Source organism: Anser cygnoides, chromosome 17 (assembly GCF_040182565.1).
Source record: "Anser cygnoides isolate HZ-2024a breed goose chromosome 17, Taihu_goose_T2T_genome, whole genome shotgun sequence".
Lineage (NCBI taxonomy): Eukaryota > Metazoa > Chordata > Aves > Anseriformes > Anatidae > Anser > Anser cygnoides.
Window position 1 is genome coordinate 13,615,555 of NC_089889.1, and position 20,907 is coordinate 13,636,461.

General features: G+C 55.5%; 1 protein-coding gene across 7 annotated transcripts in view; it reads right to left on the reverse strand.

Annotated features, from left to right (window-relative positions):
- The window catches only part of NOS1 (nitric oxide synthase 1), a 66,322-nt gene that overhangs the window by 23,544 nt on the left and 21,871 nt on the right, over window positions 1-20,907 (reverse strand). For all 7 annotated transcript variants that reach the window (XM_066978749.1, XM_048063722.2, XM_066978746.1 and 4 more), the window contains exons 2-10: window positions 17,709-18,791; window positions 8,749-8,881; window positions 4,157-4,294; window positions 3,564-3,709; window positions 3,294-3,456; window positions 2,179-2,270; window positions 1,488-1,629; window positions 1,043-1,182; window positions 499-673 (exon numbers count right to left, since the gene is read on the reverse strand). In XM_066978749.1, the coding sequence (XP_066834850.1) occupies window positions 499-673; window positions 1,043-1,182; window positions 1,488-1,629; window positions 2,179-2,270; window positions 3,294-3,456; window positions 3,564-3,709; window positions 4,157-4,294; window positions 8,749-8,881; window positions 17,709-18,433 (1,854 nt within the window). In that variant the 5' untranslated portion in view covers window positions 18,434-18,791. The remainder of the gene's footprint in view (window positions 1-498; window positions 674-1,042; window positions 1,183-1,487; window positions 1,630-2,178; window positions 2,271-3,293; window positions 3,457-3,563; window positions 3,710-4,156; window positions 4,295-8,748; window positions 8,882-17,708; window positions 18,792-20,907) is intronic.

Sequence of the window (20,907 nt, forward strand, 5' to 3'; positions counted from 1 at the left end):
TCCCACACTGTTCTTTCTCAGCCTGTTTTTTCTACCTGGAGTCCTTCCCCCCTCACTATTACAGACTTAATAGCAACACAAAGACACACGCTCTCACCCCTCTGGTTTGCAGGCGAGCTCTCAAACATCTGGGGCAGGATGAAGCCCCTCCAGAATGCAGCGTGCTCCTTGGGAGGGTGAAGGAACCACCCCAATGGATGTGAGCCCTCGACCTCCTGCACCCGCAGCTCCCCTCGTAGTGCTGCTTTCCCAATGCTTTGAGAAGTCTCAGGGGTGCTAAATAGGCACCATGCTGGCTTGTTAGCTACCTGCTGGCCCCTTAGCACCCAAAAAACCCTTGCCAGCCCACCACACCCTTGGCTGTGTGGCTCCAGGACAACGTAGCTGCTATCTGTAAGGGAGACCTGGGCGTCCCACACTCCCCCCATCGCTGTCCTCAAGTCCTGCCCTGCTCCCCAGCACCTTCACTCACTGCCCGCCTCGAGGAGGGGGATTTACCTCCAGAATGTTGTAGCGAGAGTTGTCGCAGTAGTCCCGGACCCCGATCTCTGTGCCCATGTACCAGCCGCTGAAGGGGCAGGCAGAGAACTCCAAGCCACCGATCTCGAGGAGCATGTTGGACACAGCTGGCAAACCGTACCACTTCAGGCCCAGCTCCTTAAACCATTCGAACCTGCCAGGATACAACTGGGTCAGCCAATCTGCCAGCCCCCCCCAGACCACCTACAGGGCAGGTAACTTTGCTGCTGGCCACCAGGACAAAGGACATGCAAGAAGAAAATTTCCTGAAGACATTATCTCATTTGGGACCTGCTTATGGGGAGAGGGTGCTGCATAGGAATGTTACAGAGAAAAGTCCTGGGAGATTTCAAGCAAAGGGAAACCAGCACAGGGACAAGAACACAAGTTGATTTCCATCCCAGGGGAAGGAAGATCTGGAAGTGGGAGGGTAAAGCACCCAAGCCATGATAGGGAAGTCTAGGCAGAGATGGTTTAAGGTGAACCCAGAGGAGCTGAGCCCCACCGATCCCCTCTGACTTACTTGGGATGCCGGATGGGCACTTCCAGCACGAGCTCAGGGGGGATTTCAAAGAGCTCGGGATCGTTGCCGTTGGCTTGGAGGAGCAGGGGCAGGATGTCAAAGCGCCCGTGCGGTGCCTTCCACCCTTGCTGGATGCAGATCTACAGCCAAAACAACAGCGGCGTTAGAGGTCCCTGAGGGCCACCTGCCCTTTGGGTGCTGAGACGGGACTTGTGGTGCTGAGCAGTGTCTCCTAACAGCATCCCTGCTCAGCTCTTTGGTCCAGGAGCTCATCTCTGTCCAAACGAGCTATGGACGTGGGCTTGCCTGTCATGGCCAACCCATGCATGGGAAGTTTTATTCCCAGGAAAACACCTAGGAGTGGGACAAATCCAGTGGGCAGGATGCACCCCCCCTGAGCCAGCACCCCGGGGTGCTCAGAGCCACCCAGACCCACGGCCGGTACCTCTGTCAGCTCCACGTTGGCGGGGTCTCCAAGGACGGAGCCATCGGGCTGCTTGTAGCCGGCGTAGCGGATGAGCTGAGCGTTCCAGATACGGAAGTCGTGCTTGCTGTCCGTCCGCTGCGGGAAGATGGTGATGGCAGATCTGCAAGGACGGGGCAGCACTGTGAGCACCGGGGCTGTGACAGCACGGGGAGGGACAAGGAAGTGTTGCGGGGGAAATGTGCAGCCCCTGCCTGCTGCCACCCTGAGCCCCTGACCGTCTGCTTGTGGCCTGGACAAGCCCATGATATTTATTGTCTTTTCTTCACTGGGAGAAGTCTTGGCCAGGTGCACGCCGGCTCTTTTTTGGAAAGAGCTGGGGAGTTTGCAGCAGTTCATCTCCAGGCAGAAGCTGGCAACGTAGGGTTTCAGAGAGAGAAAGGGAGCTGCCTGTGCTCTGTTTTTTAAGTAGGATGCAGGAAGGGTGAAATAATTGGAATATCTGCTCTTTGGGGTCCCACAGAGAGCAAGAACAGATATACTTGGACCAGCAGGACACCTTCCCCTGACATCAGATCCCTCTCGTTCTCCCCAGGACAGGGGCTGGCTACAGTGACCCTGCCGGAGGAGACAACGCCAGCAGGACCCAGAGTTGGGCTAACACATCCATGGCGCTTCGGGCAGAAACCCTGGGGACTCCCCGGTGGCTCACCTGAGGTTCCCTTTGTTGGTGGCGTATTTGATGTGGTTGCAGATGTAATTGAACATCCCGTGGGCTGTGGTGCAGTCTCGGGCATCAAACACCTGGAACAGTGGAAGGGATGGTTGTGATACTACAGGATTTGTGCTCCAGCTCCTAGGGCAGAGCCTGGCAGCAGGAACACAGCACAGGGAAAGCCCTCGAGGTCACCTTGATCTGTTGGGGACCTAGAGCTCCATAATTATGTGTTCCCTGCCTTTACAACATTTGGACATCTAATCCAGCTGCTCCTACTGCTTTGGAGAGGGGATTGGTCTCCTGCCCAGGCAAAAACTTCCCCAGCCAAGTGCTAACAACTGGATGCTGTTTCTGGCTCCTCCACCAGCAGTTTTGGTTCCTGTTCTTTCTTGCAGACTCAAGGCTGAAATGGGAGAGGTGTGAGCCAGGTCTGAGGGACACTGAGAGGGTGTGGAAACCAGGAAAGAGGCTCAGCGGGAGGCTTGAAGCCAGCTTCTTGCAGAAATGGCTCCCCCAAGGCTCAGATGTGCCAAAAGAAGAGCTGAAGGCTGAGCTGGGAGTGAAGGAGGCCCAGCCTCCTGGCCCTGCATGGTGCCCATGCCCAGTGTGAAGCATCCCAAAGAACTGCTCAGCAGCACCTGAGTCGTGTTCTGGGTTACAAAGGGACACATCATCCCCATACCATGGGATTCCACTACAGATGCCTAATTCAGATCCTATCCACAGGCTTCCAGCTAGTCAAAAGTGCACCAGATCAAATTATCTCCTGCCATAGCATCTCCGTACCAAAGCTGAGCGTGTACTGCTGCTGTTCTCCAGGCAGAACTGCAGCTTTGGAAGCAGTATGTGAGATAGTGGAGCAGCGTCTGGTTTGGGAAGATGTTCCCTAGGGCAGCAGCTTTCAGCTGGCCCCATTTCAGACACAGACACCTCTGTACACCTTCCCCTACGGATGTTTTTCCGTCCCCTGCTGCCTTCCCAAAGCTGTTTAGGCGAGCGTGGCTGCCGTGTGCTGTGTGCACCCCTATGCCATGCTCCCTCGGGTGTTTGAAAAGCAAGGCTTGCCTTTCCAAAACCCCAGCGCATCCTTTGGCAGCTCTGCTGCTCACCTGCAGCTTGGACCACTGAATCCTGCCCACGCAGCGGGCTGCGTTTCGCCAGGCGTGCTTTGCTCCGTAGATCAACTCCGTGTCCCGCAGCTGGTAGGTGTCGGTGGCTTCAATCTCCTTGGTCACTTCCTCCAGCCTTTCCATATGGGCCTTGGAGCCGGACCTGTGTGGGTGGGGAGCGGGGTAGATGGCATTCACCAACCCGGGTGGAGGGCAGGAAACCCTGAAGAAGCAGCCTGACTTTCTGTAACCTTCTCTGGCTGTTCTTACCTCTTTATGGAGGAGTAGTACTGGTCAATGAAGTCCTTAGCCAAGAGGAGCACCTCCTCTTTCGTCCTGGTATCTTCTGACTTGCGGACATGCTGGCTAGGGGTCATTACTGAGCCCATGCAGATCTGCTCGGTGCACGCGGTGGCCTGGTGGGACAGAAGGAGACAAGCATGGCTTGGCTGTGTGAGCAGGGCTGGGGAAAGTCAGCGATTAGCTGCCCAGGAGTTGGTGACATCTTTGACAAACAGGGATATTTCCAGCCCTGTTCATTTTCACACCTCTCAGTACTGTCGTGCAAGACAGCTCGAGTGTGTGCAGTCACCTCCTGGCCCACCTGATGCAGATGATTGAGACTCATTAAATTCTCATCCCAGCTCGACATAAAGCCCTATGCCTTTCCTTGCTCCTCCCAGGGGGACTCCCCTCTCACCCAGCTTATTGCACCAGAGGTTTGAAATTCAGACACCGCAGGAGACAAGAAGGCTGGTCTGAACTCATCCAGATGCATTTCTAGCCAAAAACATCTTGGAAACACCGTGATCGGCTCAGTTACACTCAGACAGCTTTCAGGCAGTCCTACCAACCCCACTCACCATTGCTGTCTTGAGATGCAGAGTGTCGTGAAGCACGGCGCCCGTCTCCCAGTTCTTGATTTTGACGAACCGTGGGCACTTGGAAGGGCTCCCGTTCACTGTGCTCTTGGTCGGGGACTGCCGCCCCGACGGTGGTGGCTGGACAACAGAGAAGGTTAGTATTTGTCAATGAAATACACACAAGGTTAATATTTGTCAACAAAATACAGGAAAAGGGTCACAACAAGCAGCAGCATCTTCCATTAGTGAGTCCCAGTGCTTAAATCTTAATGAAAACACAGTGAAAGAAGGCGCATGATCCAAATATTTGAGAGCATTTAGGATCCAGCAATGGTGCAACCGACTCTCAGTGTAGTTGAGAAGTCATCTCTGTTTACCAGACAGCCAAACGTGTAGGAGAGGAGTTAAAAAACAGACAGCAGTGACTTAGGAGAATGCCATGTTCAAGTTTCCCAGTGGAAGACTTATCTCTCCAAAATGTATTAGATGTATCTTTTTCAGGAGCATCACCTGCTCAGGTTTTACACATGCCAAGCTCAGCCTCACCAATATTAGCCCTCTGAGAAAGGGCTAAGAGCTGAGCGTTCCTCTGAGCAAGCCAAAGGCATGTCTCCTTTGCTATCTATGCTGGAAGAACGTCAGAATAAGGACGGATACATTACACAAGTGGGAGATCTGCTGAATTATGCATACTCAGATCACTTTGGGCTCAGCTCTGAGTCTCCAGCCCACCCCAATATCTTGCGTCAGGCTGGGCTCATCCAGCACGTCTTGAATTATAAGCCAGCATACGGAAGAGTCTCGGCCAGCTTGTGCTGAGCAGAGCTGGCTGCACCTTCTGTCTGCAAGCTCTTCTATTTGCACATGTTTTCAGAAATGTTTTCAGATATCATCATATCCAATATGTGTGCTGCAACCCTCGTTCCTCCACGCACTGGAAAGCTTCACAAGGAGTCGGTATCTGATGGCGTGCCACAGGGCATGAGATCCACGTTGGCGCTAGAAAACAGAGACACTTCTGGAATTACACCTCGTGTTAGGGTGTGCTTCATCTGCTGCCACGGCAGAGGTGCTGCTGGAGGTCTCGGGGGAATCCTCATCCCACACCAGAGCATCTTGTCAGAATCCACTTGGATTTGACGCTGCTTAAAGGTTTGCATCTCTGCAGCGTAGATCTGGACTTGGATGGAGTTTTGGTGTAGCCTGCCTATGGGAACCTTGTAGTTTGTGTCCTTTTGTAAGTTTTTTTTTTTTTTTCCTCTAAAAAACTGTAAAAATGGCACTGCCTGCAGAGTTTCACACTCCTTTGTGGTGGTCCTGCTTTGGGTCCTTGTCACAGTCGCAGCTCGCAGAGCAGCAGCACACCAGTGTAAATCCGGCATTACAGCCTTCCTCTCTGAAGGACCAGGTGGAGAACAGGCAGCACAGGGTGGAAGAGCCTCTTGTTTCAGAAAAAGCTGCTTTGCTGATGGGAAACCCAGGAGGGAAAGCCACAGGGGCCAGAAGGATGACAAAAAGAGACGAAATACAAGACGAAGCACTACCACCAAACTGATCTTCCTCAACAACAAGCCGATCCTGAACCACCAGGGCAAAAGATTTCCATCCTCCCTCCCCAGGGGATGGATGCACCCAAATCCCTTGCCAGCGTGATGCCTGGGCTGACACCGACTCCTCTGTAGGACCTTCTTTAGTCCTCACAGTTTCCAAAAGCTTACCTCCTCACCTTGCCTCCACCAGACAGAAACCAGAAGTACCAACTAAGGCAGCAAGTGCTGGTTGCATCCAGAAAGAGCGTGTTATGGACCCAGAGGTAGGAACGACCCCATCTGTGGTGAAGCAAGCACACGGTGCAAGCTGGTGGAGGATGGATACTTAGCAGATGGGCTACCTTCAAGATCCCTGAAAGCTGCTCCCTTTCCTCTTTGGCTTTTCCCTGCAGGCACTGATGGAGTTTGCATCCTTGCTGCAACAAGGCCACGGTGCTGGGGCAGGATGAAGCCCCAGGTGCCAGGGGCAGCCGAGGTGACACCACCTACGAGAAGCAGAAGCACCAAAACCCCACCACAGCTGCACAGAGAGCAACACCCAGAAAAAACTGGGAAGGAGCTGCATGTGCGTATGTAAGCCTTCCTCGCACAGCATTGCTGGAACCAAATATTACCCCCGCTTCTCTCAGGGAGGCAGTGAGAGCTGCTTTCATGTTTTAATTAGGCAGCTGTGATATTAGTGACTCAAGAGTGGGACAAATGGAGGAGAGACTAACGGAGCAGTCGGGGCGTGCGCGTAAGATGCAGGCATCTACAAGGCACTTATCGGTGGTGTGCAGCTTGAGAGATGTCTGCAGCTCCTACAGAGGGAGGGAAGAAAGGCACCCAGCCCTGCCTGGGGGCAAGGTGCCTGGGCTGCAGGTCCTCAGCCCTCCTCCTGCATCCCTGGGTGGCAAACACCGTCCTGCCGACATGCATCGGCCGTGGGGGACCCGCTTTGGACCACTTTGCTGGGTCGTGGGTCTATTAGCGTGCTGACATTTCCTTGCAGACTGCATTAACTCCAAACTGTACATTTTTTTGTTTTTATAAGGCCGTAAATTATCCTTACAGGCACGGATCTGCTGCAAGTCCCTTGCCCTGCCGCACATGTACGCGCCCGCCCGCATCGCCAACAAATCAATCCGTGCGGACTGAAATACGGCCGCAGGATGCGGGCTGGTGAAGTCACAGCATCTCCCCATCAGCCAGGCCTAGGGCTCCTGGGAAACCAGCAGAGCACACTGTGTGATTTTGAAAAAAAATATTAAAAAAAAAAACAAAACCAAACCCAGAGGAGCGATCGATGCCCAACCAGTCTTTCAGCACCTTATTACAAGCCTCGGTGAGCACTCCCCACCTGGACAAGCGACTCCACCAAATCCTGCTTTAGAGAACAACGTGTATAAAGAGCTGGTGTTTGGCTTGGCTCGCCGCCGTGCTAACAGTATTTATTGCGGCTTCTGAGGAGTTCAGCGAAATGCCCGCTGCCCTTTCTTTCCTCCCGGCCGCAGGCATCCCCGGGGAACGGCTGTGGGGAGCCAGGGAACCAGCCCTGCCTCCAGGGCTGGTGTGGGGATAAGAGGGATCAAAAGAAAGCCTGCACATCTAGCAGGGGGGGAAAAAAATTAAAGAGTTTAATAACAGCTTAAGACTGGGGATTTTGGCAGCCCTAGCATGGAGAGAAATTAAGCTCTGAACACAGAAGGTTATAAAGTGCTTATAGTAACAGACACGTACATGCACGGAGCTTAGAGAGGAGGCAGACAGTCTACATCTATCCAGGAAGGGACAAGAGCAGCAACCTGTCCCTGCTGGGGTGGGATCCTGAGAGCTGCTGCAGAGCTCTAACCACGGAGCAGGACGTGGGGCTGCCTGCGATGGCTCGCTGCTGGCTGCACCCATTTACATGTGCAGACGTGGGTTGGTGACAGGTAAGGCTCTCTGTGCTGCTGGCAGGGCTGACTGTGCAGGGAGGTTGGAGATTGTCCCTGGCCACATCTGAGCACCCAGCTGGGTGGGTAACAGCCGTGCAGCAAGCCTGGCACAGTCAGGATCACCTCGGCTGTGTCACCTTATGTGACCTCGCGCCCTGCTCCTGGCTTTGCATCTTTCCAGTGCCTCTGCGATGGGAAAAGTGGAAGAGCCACAGCCCTGGAGGTGCTGCTGGGGATCGAGGCCAAGCTCAGCACCCATGTGCCCGATGAACCTGCCGCTGCAGTGGTCAGCACGTGGCAGGCAGCGAGGAGCACTGTGTGGGGTGGCAGCTCGTTGGGGCTGGGAAGAGGCGTCAGCCAGAGGGAGCTGCTGAGGATGCTCCCGAGCCGAGGAAATATTGATTTTCTCGGAAATCTTCATGTGACCATGAAATCACTTTTCTCCCCTCCCCTGAAGAGTACAATGCGATCCTGACAAGTCAGGTGGGGAGAGGACAGGCAAGGAGAACACACGGTCCCTGGATCGGTCCCCCGTGTCCTGACCCACTGCTGGTTAATCCCATCGGGGCGACGCACTTGGCTGCCCAGGCTGGGCCGTGGTCACGGGTATCGTGTTTTCTCCAGGGGGATCCTGCCTTGTGTCTCTGGCTTGGCTGCAAACAGGGAGTTAATCCATTTTTGGCAAGGAAGCCTGAGAATTTATGTCTGTGGAGCGTGAGGAGATGAAAAGGCGCAGTACAGCATGTTATCTGAAGTGCTATGTTGAATTACCATTGCATAAATCAAAACGACCTTAACGAGACGGCTCAGCTTTTTGCCACCAAAAGGGCCGATGGTCCCAAGGGAGGTTTTGGAGATGTGGTCCCTGGCTATGCTCCCATTCCACCTTGGCTCCTTGGATGAGGAGCATCCTTCTCCAGTAATACGTGCCCTGCCTGAGCCCTGGGGAATTCAGCTTCTGGACCACATGTGCTCTGTGCACCATTGACTCCAGGTCTTGGGACCGTGGGTCCCCAGGACAACCCAGCAGTCCTTGCAGCCTCTCTGCAGTGTGAGAGCCCCCCAGGAGAGGTCCGCACCCTGCAACCCATCCCCACCCAACGCAGCACAAGCGACGGGCGCTTACCTGCTCTGCTTCGGAGTAGGGGTTGTTGAGGACCACGGGCACGTTGCTCTTCCCCCACAGGTCTCCCAAGACACGGTCGTTCTCCATCTGAGCCGGCAAGGCTTTCTGCAGCTTGTTTTCCCCTTCCCTGAAACTGAAGGGTTAAGAAGCACTGGGGTGAGCGGGCTGGGGACGGGCAGTGGTGCCCGCCGCCGTCGCTCCAGTCGCTCCGTGTTCTGCTGGAGCCGCTTCCCGCAGGAGCGAAAACTCAGGCGTCCCACCAGGGGAGGGGAGGGAACACTCTGCCTTGGCCAAGGCGATGAATCACTCCTGCGAGGGCAACCCAAGCACGACGGGTGTTTTGTCGCGCGGGTGAGCGTGGTGCTGGCACAGCAACAGGGGCCCCGTGCCCTGCGTTCGGCCAGGGGACATTGGTGTGCCCGGCTCCCAGCCTGGCACCCCAAGGTGAGACCACGCCAGCCCTGGTGCTTGCTCTAGGGGGGTGATGTGCCAGGCACCCTGTCCCCCAAAATCAAGCCGGCTCCATCCAGAGCCCTGTGAAAGCAAGCAGAGAGGGGGGTGAAGGAGAGCCGTGCACATTTCTAGCTGCAAAGCCTCACGGCAAAACCGGCTGGGTTTGCAGAGAGCAGGTTGGTGCTGATGAGTGGAAGGAGAGGGAAAAAAAAAAAAAAACAAACAAGGAAAAGTAGGCGCTCCCAGGAGGCAGAGGCAATGCTCTCTCCTCTTCCTGACCTTTACAGATGCTGCAAATGCCGCTGTGTGCAAGCGGTTTTACCCGGGCGAATCTGTTCAAGCAAACAGACGGCTCGCCTACACGGAGTACATCTGTAAGGCTGGGGGACGAGGGTGTCCCTGGTGCTGGCTGCCCCTGCCTGCACAACAAGACGGATGAAACACACGGTGCACCGCGTCTGCCGCGCACGTTGTGTCTGGGGAACGTCCGCAGGATGTTAGCGAGGCTGCTAAATGCCATCCAAACAGGTGATGGAAAACCACTGCCATAAAAACCCGCACGAAGGAGAAAAACAAATGGGGTTTAGAGACTTGACACCCAGTGCACTCAGGCTGCAGCATCCAGGCTGAAGTGAAGGCACCGAAAACCCTGATGAGGCTCCGGACCCGGTCCGGCACGGCAGCACCGCTGCTTTGCCCTTGCTCAACAGCCCGTCATCAAGCTAATGTGCTCTGGCAATGGCGTTGCTCCGGCTGTCAGTTCTTAAAACTCTTCCAGATGCCCAATAGAGTTACTAACGAGCCTTCTCATTAACAACGGCAGGCTCTGGGCACTGACCAAAGCAGGACGCTCATGCTCGGGACATAATTCACGCCAGCACGGTGTTCCTGACACCATCTCGAGGAGACACATACGTACAAAGAAATTCAGCTTCATGACCTCCCTCACCCTCAGCTTATATCTTTAGGTAAAGCTTAAGCAAAATACTTCATTTAAGGGCTCTCTCTCTGTGCTCTAACTTTCCAGCATTTTTTTTCTGCATTCACAGAGCAATGCTCAGCTGCCACAGTATTACACCCAGGTCCTGGACATCTTCCCAACATTCGCTGCCTTAGGGTGGCCAACGTGGTGCAAGATAAGGGGTACAAGTGCCACAGGGCAGCTTGTACCCGGAGTTGTACCCCCTGCTGCTTGGAGAAGAAAGCAGTTCTTCTGCCCCGTGGCTGGTATGTGAAAGGCTGCCCATCAGATAAGGCATGAGGAACCACTGCACCACACAGCCACAGCAGGTGCCGGGTCCTTACTGCACGGCAGAGCACCCGGCGGCCACACCGGGGTGCGAGGTGTGGGGATGTACAGCGCATCAGCCCCATGCTTGCTTGCTGAGGGAGAAGATGAAGAGCTTTGCTAGCTGTCCTCCAACCCACCTGTAGGATGCTCTAGCTGCTGTGCTTTGATGCCATCCATGGGGTGTGTGCGCACCACGGATTTGGGCATTGCATCAGGACCTTGTGTCACTGCTTTCCCCTGCTGGCTGCCAACTGAAACCAGGTCCTCAGGAGACAAAGCTTCTGAGACCCCAGCTCATGTCCCTGCCCTGCCAGTCTTTGCCCCGGAGAGCCACAGCAGCCCCAGAAGATACAGCCCTGCTTTGCTCCACACAGCCTTGGCACCAGCTTTGCCTTGGCTGCTCTTGGTGTTGCTGGGGACCCCCACGAACCACACACCCTGCCCTCTGTCAGCCCACCAGGGGCTCCGGACACATCCAGCCTACCTCCATCCCAGCAGCAAGGCAGCAACATGAAAATGCAGCTCTGCCCCCCAAGGCAATCCCAAGACAAATCTGGCTCATCCCTCCAAGACAAGCCCAGCTACTGAACCTCCTGGAGAATACTCATTTCCACAGCTGCACATTCCTGCCCTCTTGCCTTAAGCCCCATCATACCAAGGAGCATGGAGCTGGCCAACACGGAGCCTCCACGCACAAGAAATGATGGGCATGCACAACCCATCTTGCAGCTGATGAGCCTCAACGTCCTGCTCCACAACTGGCCCAAAACCCGAGACACAAGCCCTACATCTGTACGGTGATGGAAGGAATCCCTCGGAGCCTGGTGCTGAGCAGAGGAAACCAGCCCCACGAGGGGCCACAGTGCCCCTCCAGCAGCACACACTTTGCTTCTGTGCAAAGAGGCTTGGGCAGGCAGACCCCAGCGTGCCAGATATCCAGCAGGCACCTCCAAAATGACACCGAGCACACGCCTGCAGGCGCCTGGCACGACCTGCTGCTTGCAGAAAGGTGTCTGCAAGGCCGTCTCAGTGGGTGCCTGCCGGCACGAGGGAACCTCAGGGAGGAATCCATCAATCGGCAGCGGCCGCCGGAGGACGCGGCTGGGAGGCTGCAGGCGTAATCTCATTGTCTGCACACCGGCGAAGCCGTGAATGCTGGTACCTGTGCCAACGGCACGGAAAAAGACCAGATGCTCGAATTAAGTCATCGCCGTCGTCGGCAGCTTCTTGCATTGGAAGTAGGACAGGTTTGCTGGAGCTGGCCCCAAAAGCAAGAGGCACCATCCCCGGGCACGGTGAGGTCCAGGAGGGCACCAGGGGTGAATGCCCAGGACCTGGCATGTTTGCAAGTGGGACAACACCAGGTTGCACGGTGCTATTTAGGCTCAACAGCAATATTGTGCACAAGGCAGTGAGGTGCTGCCCCTGGATAAAAAAAATGCAAAAGCGCAGCTGCAGCAAAGCCACCGGCTGAAGCTGGAGGTGCATTGCCTGCCTCTGCCCCATGCAAGGAAGGCTCTGTCCCTCGCAACACGGCTGCTGTGTGCCCCGGCTGAGCTAGAGCAGACCTCCTTCGGATGCACACAAGTATCCGGCCCTTTCAGAGACAGAGGAGAGAAAAGCCCATTCAGAGCTGCCACAGCCTCGCCCCATCCTAGCCCAGATGAGGGGGGAGAAAAAATAAAATAAAAATAAAATCAATCGCTTCATTATACAAATATTTCCTGCCCGTTTCTTGCAATTGCCTTGTGTGAGAGCTCAGGCAGGAACGGGGTCTTTTGGGCCCGTTGTTTTCCTCTCTTGGCCCGGCTTCACGGCCGGCAGCAGAGCCGTGGGGCGAGCCGCCCACGCACACACAGGATGGTCCTGGCGGGGCAGCCAAAATCCTACAGCCTCCAGAAAACACGCCCAAAAGCACTTAGCAATGGGTGAGCCAAAAGGGGCTGCCCCTCCTGCTGCTTCCTTCGGAGAAACCCTCCCAACTCGCCCTCAAACCTAACCTGCACGCATGGACCCAGAGCAGGTTTTTCGGAAGGGACCCCGCCTGTTTGTTCTGAAAGCAAGATTTGCTGCTTAAAAAAAAAAAAAAAAAAAAAGGCAGAGGAATCCTGTCCTCCCCCACCCGTGCAGCTTGCTGTCTCACCTCGGAAAGAGCATCTGGCTGTTTGGGAAAATGAGAGGCACCACTGTTTTCTTTTGACTAATTTGATGATGTTGCAGTGCTCACAGTGATGAAGCAGAAAGGAAGTTGCTGAGAACAGCCCTTTGAGAAACGTCTCCAAAAGCTTTTCCGAAAAGGAAGGGGGGAAAAAAAATAATAAATAAATATATGAGCAAAAAGAAATTTGTCACTCCACTCCTTTGAATTTGCTTGGCAGAAGGATCTCTCTGATTTCCCAGGCAGAGACGAGAGGCACAAGTGGCTGCTGCTGTCCCCAGGGGGCAGTTTGGATGGAGCAAGGAAGAAGCGGATGTCCACTGCTGCCGGGGGCAGACGGCTCCTCCAAGCCCTCATCCCAGCTCCTGAAAACCCTAGGCTGTGCTTGGGACCCTCGTGGGAAGCTCACCCATCAGCTGCGGGAGGGAAATACCTTGCTTTCTTTGTTTCCTTCCTCCTGTGTTGTCCTTGGGGATTGCAAGGATGAGCCAAAACCAGAAGGAATCACTTCGAAAGGTGGTTTGTGCCCCCCACAGCCAGTGACCGCAGGAGCAGCAAGGCAAGAAGTCCCTTCCTAAATGAGAAAGATGACTTCTGACTGCATCAAAGAGAAGGGACAAAGCCAAACTGATGAGGATGTGGCGTGGCAGGAGCATGGGGCTCACCCTCATGAGGCCAGGGGCATCGCTGCGCTGTGCCCTCTGCAGGAACCGGGGATGGACGAGACAAGCAGCCCCGGAGCGAGGCCGTGCTATGAAACAGGAGGTTGCTAAACGTGGTGGAAGGGGCGCTGGCAGATAAAGACCTGGGAACAGATCCCAGTGCCCCGGCTGATCCTAGCATCATTCGAGATGCTGCCAGTGTCAGATCCGACCCGCAGCTGCTGTCCTTGCCCCTTCCCAGCCATGCCCAAAGGGCACCAAAATGATTTCAGCACCCAAAGGGCTTCAGCCTGGGCCCAGCCCAGGTCTGCCAGGGTCGCTCAGCTGGACTCGCCAGCAGAGACCAGGCTCAGGGACGGGGTGTTCCCAGTGCTCCCACAGCATTGGGGTGTAGCTCTCTAATCCCCCAAAGCACAAGTTGCCACCCTCTTGTTGCCACCCACACATCCGGGTGCTGTCTCCACCATTACACCTCGGAGCTAAGTCCCCGAAGCAGTGCTGGGTCTCAGAAGGACAAGGACAGAAACGTGACATCCTGCAAGAAGGATGTTGAGCACCCTCTCTTAGAAGACTTCTCAGAAGGGTCTCCAACAGGGTATTTTGGGGTGGAATTCGCTGTTTTCAGGCACTAAACACCAATCTGGCTGAGCCTGATGAAGTCAGGGTGGTGAGGAGGAAGAATCCGTGGAGGGAGAAGGGGAGGAAGAAGAGGGTTACTCACTGCCAAAGCTTCCTGCCTCGACGTTTTGAAAAATAACACGATAGATCCAGGGAACCTTTTCATTTCAGAGGTTTTAAAGTTTTGTGTCCAAGTACAGAATAATGAAGACATCAGAAATGCAAATGAAATGTTTTGAGCAACACAAAGAGATTTTGGCGGCGGCGAGGGAGGTGGGAGGAAGAGAATTTTCTCTTCGAGAACTGCAAAATTATGGGGTTTGTTCCAATGCAGGATGGAGCCTGAAACCCTGAAACCCTTCATAAACAGAATTCCTGCTCTCAGCACACTTCTCCCTCTCAGGGCTGCTGATGCTGCTTTTTGGCCCCCGAAGTGCCATGCTTCCATCATGCCGTTCATGTTACGGAACAGACCTGGGAAGAAAAACAAATACTGGCAACTTGGTGGGGGGAGAGGGAGAGAAAGATGGGACACGACAATCTCCCTAGAGCTCAGAGGGAAAAACAGGCCTAGGTTAGCTGGCAGGGAGTGAATCAAACTCTATTTTTATTTTCTTGCCCACGGTGAGCCTCATGGCAGAAATGCCAGTTCTCATAATACCTTGCTCCCCACTTCCATGCTCTGTTTTATGATCAACCTCTTGGCAGATGGTTTGAGCCATGGAGCAGACATTCAGCTGTGGTCATGGCCCGTCCCACAGGCATGCACCGTGTCTACGGGGCACCTCGCAGCCAGAAGTCAGCAGGGAGCAAAAGCCAGGCCATGCAGGGGCAACCTCCCCAGGGAGCACAGCCCCCGGGTGCAGGGGATGGGGATGAAATGATTTTTTCCCCCCAATGCAAACTTCACAGTTTCCAGTTTTTCTTGCAGGAAGCAACGCGGGCACCAGGTGCAATCTGAATCCCTTTCAGCAAAGCCCACCTTGACCGAGAAGTGTTTGGCTGCTTGCGAATAACCTCAGCCTTGCGCCATCCTTCCGTGCCCTGGGAAAGCTGTCAAAGCTCTGCGAGCCCGACTGGCTTTGACAAATGCTGCTGGCAGTGAAGGTCAGCACCAGGCAAAGATGAAGACAGAGCGGGGTTGGACCCGAGACCAGCACCTTCCACTGGATCATGGTCAAGTGATCCAGGCTGGAGGTGTAAGGCTCAGCCCTGAGCGAGGATTTGCACCCTCCTGATATTTAGGTAGAGCTCTGTTCCTGTTTTGATTGACCTCAGCTCTGCTTGGTCCCTCCAGCCTGGAGAAGACCCAGCCTAGGGCACCAGAGCTGCATCAATCCGTCAAGGCTTGCTTATTTTTTTGGGCATTTCTTTGGCATCGAGCACCGCAGTCTCTGCAGTGATCCGCTCCCCGTCGCTCCCTGACCTTTCTGCACTTCTCCAGACCAAGAAAACTCTCACTCTAGAAGACCTTCACCATGCCCCAGCTCTGCCTGAGACCGAATGGAGGAAATGAATCATCTGCAGCACGTCGCAGGATCGGGGGAGAGGCGGCCGAGCAGCGCCCTTTCCCCTGCAGAGCAGTCTCCGACACATCCTCCTGCAGCGCATCCCCTTCCCCGCTCCCCCCGAGCACCCCGGTCCTCTCCCTCACAGAGCTCTACCCCAAGAGCTGAGCTGCAGCTTTTCATCAGAGAGAAGATTGAAGGCTAATTTTGCTCGAAAAGTAGATTTTCAATTCCAAGCCACTTTTATAAATACGTATCTAAGATATTGAAAAATAAAGTGAGTTGAGCTTTGGTGAAGTACCCACTTTGCCGATTTTTTTTGTTGTTGGTTTGAGATCCTTCAGTTTAAGTGAATTTAAACTGTTTCTGTGTAATCTCTTGAAGAAGCAGAAGAGATCCCTCCAAGGAACAAAGCCTTTTCCATCTCTCCCCAAGCTGGAACATAATTTCCTTGGCGAGCCTGCAGCTGCTGGGCTGGGACGAGGGACAGGAGGGTGAGGCTGAGCCCTGTAGCAGTGCTTGGGACCGTGCCCCCCGGGGCTTCCGAGCTTCTTGCAATGCACAACAAGCACTCCAGTGAGTGTATTTATGGGGTGAGAGGGAAAGCACCGGCCAGAAATGCTCACCGAGAATATTTCTTCCCACTTTTTACATAGCAGAGACTGCAGGTCTCTGGTGCTGGATGCAGCGTGCGGGGCCCCGAAATGTGCGTGGCGGGGGGATGCTGCCCTGTCCCACTGCCCATCCCAAACCTCCGCTAGTGTGGGGCAGATCAGATGTGTCCTGCCGCATTGTGGCAGCCCCAACACGCTTTGAGCAGCTGAGTCCCCCGCATTGAAAACGCACGATGTGGGTGAGCAGAAGCGACAGGAAGAAAACAACCACAAATAAAGAAGGAGATGAAAAGCCTACATTGGGTTGTGGTGGGAGCAACCTCCTTCTTCTGATTAAAAAAAAAAAAAAAAAAAAAGAATCCCTTTTCAAAATCTGTTTTGTAAACAGCTTTTTTCCCCTCCCTAAGGAAGCAAGGAAACTTGAAGCTAGAAATCCTACTGCCACCAAACGTAGGTCGCCAGCTCCAGCAAACCCTCCTGCCCAAGCCTCCTGGCAGTTCCATCCCGTCAATAAACGAGTGCAGGCACAGCCTGCTGCGGCACTTGGCACGGCCCTAACGTGTGCGGGGACTCGGGGAAAGCGACAGGAAAAAGCAAAGTATCATTGCTAATACGTGGCCAGGAGGCAAGAGAGCTGTTATGGAAAAATCACTACCAAAAACCCGAAGCACGAAGCACCACAGGGAGAAGCGCCGCGTCCCCCTGTAAACACCCCTGGGGAAATGCCGAGGAAGAGGGGAAGGATGTCACTGCGTGCACGGCCCTGTGCAGGGCAGGCGGCAAAGATGCAGCCCCCAGCTCCATCCCCCTGACTTCTCCATCCTCAAGAAGCCACGGGGTGAGCGCCCTTACGTCCCCACCCTTGTCATGCACATATGCATACTGAAATTATTAACTCGATCGAGAAGCAGGGGGAGAACATGCAACTCTTCTGCTGTGTTTCGGCAAGTGGTGGTGGTTTCTGAGCGCTTAGAGGGAAACCTGTTCCCCTTCCCTCTGCCCCGAGCACGGCAGCACCCAGGGCTGGTCCTGCTGCCTGCATGGGGCTGCCCCTGGCTTCAGCAGGAACCGGGATGGAGCTCTCCTTATCCCTCCCGAAGCCAGAGCCCCGTTAACAAACGACACAGAAGGTCCTGAGAGCCATTTCTCTCCTCCTGCCGCTCTGACCTTCCCTCTCCCTGCCGTTAATCAATAGCAGATTTCAACCGGAGGGCTCCGGAGCAGAGCAGCCAGGACAGCCTGTACCACGAGTTTTATTTGCCAAGGGGAAACCGAGGCACAGGGTCTTGTTTAACACCTGCAACCTCTGAAATCAAGAAAACCGAATAGAAAAAATCCCCAGCCCACGGTCCCCACATCGCACATCGGATCAGCTTTTCCATTCCTGATGTCTCCCCGATTCCCCATGCGTACACCTCTCTCCACCACCTGCTCCCAATTTTTCATTCCTCTTTTCTTCCCCTCATCAACCTCACCCTACTCTTCTCATACCCCTTCCTCTCCCGCCTCCATCCTGCCATGTTACACGGCAATTTCTGGAAAGGTGCTCCCTGGCCCCGCAACATGCCACAGTGAGTGACAAAAACTGGCACATTTCAACAAAAGTTAAAAAAATAAAATAAAATTATATATATATATATATATGTAGGGACCTACCAGTCAACCTGGACTTCTATATCTCTTGTCTCTACCTTGCAGGGTGCATCTCCATCGCCGTCCTTACTGCTGCTCTTCAGGAGATCCAGGACGGGCTCGATCTCTTTGAGCAGCTCGTTGTCTTCCACGCCGCCGTTGAGGCACAGGTGGCTGCAGGCACTGTCCTTCCCCTTGCCACCGTCCTGCCCCTTGGGGCCGGGAACGACGCCGTTAACGTGGACCATCGGCTCCTCTCGCCCCGTCTCCCGGGCCCACAGGGAGCCCATGGCGCGGGCGGCTGCTGGCAGCGGCTGCTCCTTGCCCTGGAGGTTTGGGTTGGACGGGTCAACTCCCTTCGGCGCCGGGCACAGGGGTCTGGTGACACGGATGGTTTTCGGAGTCCCGTCGCCGGCAAAAGTGGTCTCCAGGTGAGTGGTGAAGCCCTCGGGGCCCCGCAAGATGAGGACCACGTAGGTCTCGGAGGCGATGCTTCTCAGTATCTCCAGCGCGGCCTCATAGCTCATGTCCACCAGGGGCCTGCCATTGACGGCTAAAATGATGTCCCCAGCCTGGATGAGGCCGCTCTGCTCGGCGGCCCCTCCCCGGATCAGGTCGGAGACGATGACGGGCGGCTTGCTGACGCGCTCCTTCACCAGGAAGCCCAGGCCCCCCACCTTGCGCTTGAAGAGCCTCACCGAGATGACGTTGGGCTGTATCTGCTGCACGCTGAACGCGCTCTCTTCCATGGCAGCCCACGTCACCAGCCTGCAGGCCAGGACCTCGACACTCGCTGAGTGCTGAGATTTGGGGAGCTGGGGGATGCTTATCAGGCTCTTCCGTGCCTCGTTTCACTGCAAAACGCCTCTGGGCTTCAGCTCCAGGCTGGCTTTCTGCAGCATCCTTGTCCTGGCCTCACCAGGAGAAAGAAGCAAGGCGAGGGGCAGGGTGGGCAGCTCCGGGCATCGCTCACCGAGCGGGGGCCACGGGGGACGACATGCTGGCTTCAAGTCACCCTCTGGTCCCGGAGGCTTGGAGGCAGCCAGCTTGCCACATGAGCATCCCCACGGGTTATTCAGGCTGCAAGCGGGCCACGAGCTGCTTTATCTAGAGGAGGAAAAGACAACAAAGGAGAGAGAAAGAAGTGACATGGGGTGGGCGCAAAGTGCCACGGGCGCCCACGTGCATCAGCCCGTCCCCGCAGATGTCACCCCCCAGATGCCTTCGGAGCCAGGCTGCAGCCTCGCGTGGCTCCGGGCTCCCTTTCCTCCGCTCCCCCTGCGAAAATAAAAAAAATCCACACCATCTGTTCAGCAGGGGATGCAAAAGGCACAGAGCAGGGGAGTGCTGGGAAGGGGCCGCGGGACAGCCCTGCTCCGACCTCTCCCTGCTTCGGTTTGAGCACAAACGCCCGAGCGAGTTGCACGAGCCAGAGCAACATGGTGCTCAGCGTGGTGCTCAGCAGGGCATCCTGCTGCTCGTCTGCCTGTGCTTTGCACAGTCCCCAACCTGATGCTCGAGATGGATGAGGGTGAGCTGGATGCTCCCTGCCTAGGACGAGCCCTATTCCACAGGCACCTTCCCACTGAGCCCCATTCACTGTATCGGGAGGAGGAGCAGCAGCCGGGAGCAGACACGGCAGTAGGAGAGGACGGTCAGCTCCTCTTACCGGCGTTGCTCCGAGTTATTTACACTGACAGTGCTTTTAAGCCTGGCTGAAGGGCTCACAGCCTCGGCTCCTCCTCTCCCGTGTCCCAGCCGCAGCACGGGGGTGCAGAGGCTCAGCTGGGCTCCCCCTGTGCCCAGCCCTGCCAGTTCCGCACAGCTCCCAAACCAACCAGTGGAAAGTCATCCGGAGGCGAAGCAGGGAGTTCAGCCAGCCCTCGGGGGACCCCAAGCATCTGGGCATGACTTTCTACGGCACTCGGGCGGCTTGGGGAGCCGCGGGTCGTTGCCTCCTGATGAGGCTGTGTGCTTGCGCCGGGTAACGTCAGCTCCCAAACCCTCTCTGCATTCCCTGCACACTTCTGAGGTGCCCTGGAGAATGTTTTGCTGTGGGGCTATGCATTTAGCAGCAAGCAGAAATGCAGATGTCTTCTTTTTTCTTTTTAAATCTGAATTTTGGGGAGAAAATGGAGGACGCTAGGCATGTCAAATCAGTCTGCTGCCCCCAGAGTATCACATTCAGGGGGTTTGCACCTTCGAGCACCCCACACCAAGCACCCCCTGCCCCGTGGGACCCCAGGACGCAGCTGCAGACTCGGCAGGGCTGAGCTCCACAAAGCCATGGGCTGAGCTCCAGCACCCGGCTGGGAAAAAACAGGGATCTGAGCGGCAGGGCAGTGCCACCAGCCCCGGCACTAACTCACTCGGGCATTTTAATCCGCGTGTGACGAAGGCTGCTGACCCCAGAGTGGCTCTTTATAGGCGAGTAGAGAACAAAGCAGAGACCCATAACCCCATGTGAAGGATTTAACCCCTATTGCCCTTCTGATATTGCCCAGCCCCTCCATCCCATTTCCATCAGCACCACCGGGGGTGCCCAATGAACCAGTCGAGTGGCTCTCAAGGGGCTGCTTCTCCCCACGCAGGCTCTTGTTCTCCATCCTCCCACTGCCACCAGCACGCAGCAGGGTCCCTGCATCCTCCAGCCCCATCCCTGCACCCCCCAGTCCCACATCCCCTGTGCAGAGGAGGTCACCACGACCCCACCACCACGCAGGACTCGTTCTCTATGTGATGCAAGAATAAACAAGGCTTTGGGAACCGCGTGAGTACCATGCGATGTGGGACCACCAGGTTCCCTGTCAGTGGAAAACCCTGTTATTTGCTCTGCATTAGTCACCGGCTCCACGATGCTCATGAACCCAATGCAGCCGGCTGCATCCGTGTTTGCAACGAGCCCGGCACCAGACCCATGGTGCCAAACCCTCTGCAAGCAGACCCGTTGCAGCTGAGCCCCCCGGCCCCAGCACGCGCTGTGGACAGTCCCCAGGGCATCCAGCAGCCCCGAGGACCTGCCCTCGGTGTCCCCAGCACTCCTGGGAGCCAGAGTAAGGGGAAAAGTCACCGTGCTGCAAGTCAGCTTGTCAGCACACATGTGGTGACAGTGTTTTCCTGGACACCCATTAGAGGCTGTGTCTCATCTGAGTGTTTTTGCTGCCAGCTGCAAACCAGCATCACCAGCGATCCCAGCCAGCAACAGCTGTCTCCAGCCTGCAAA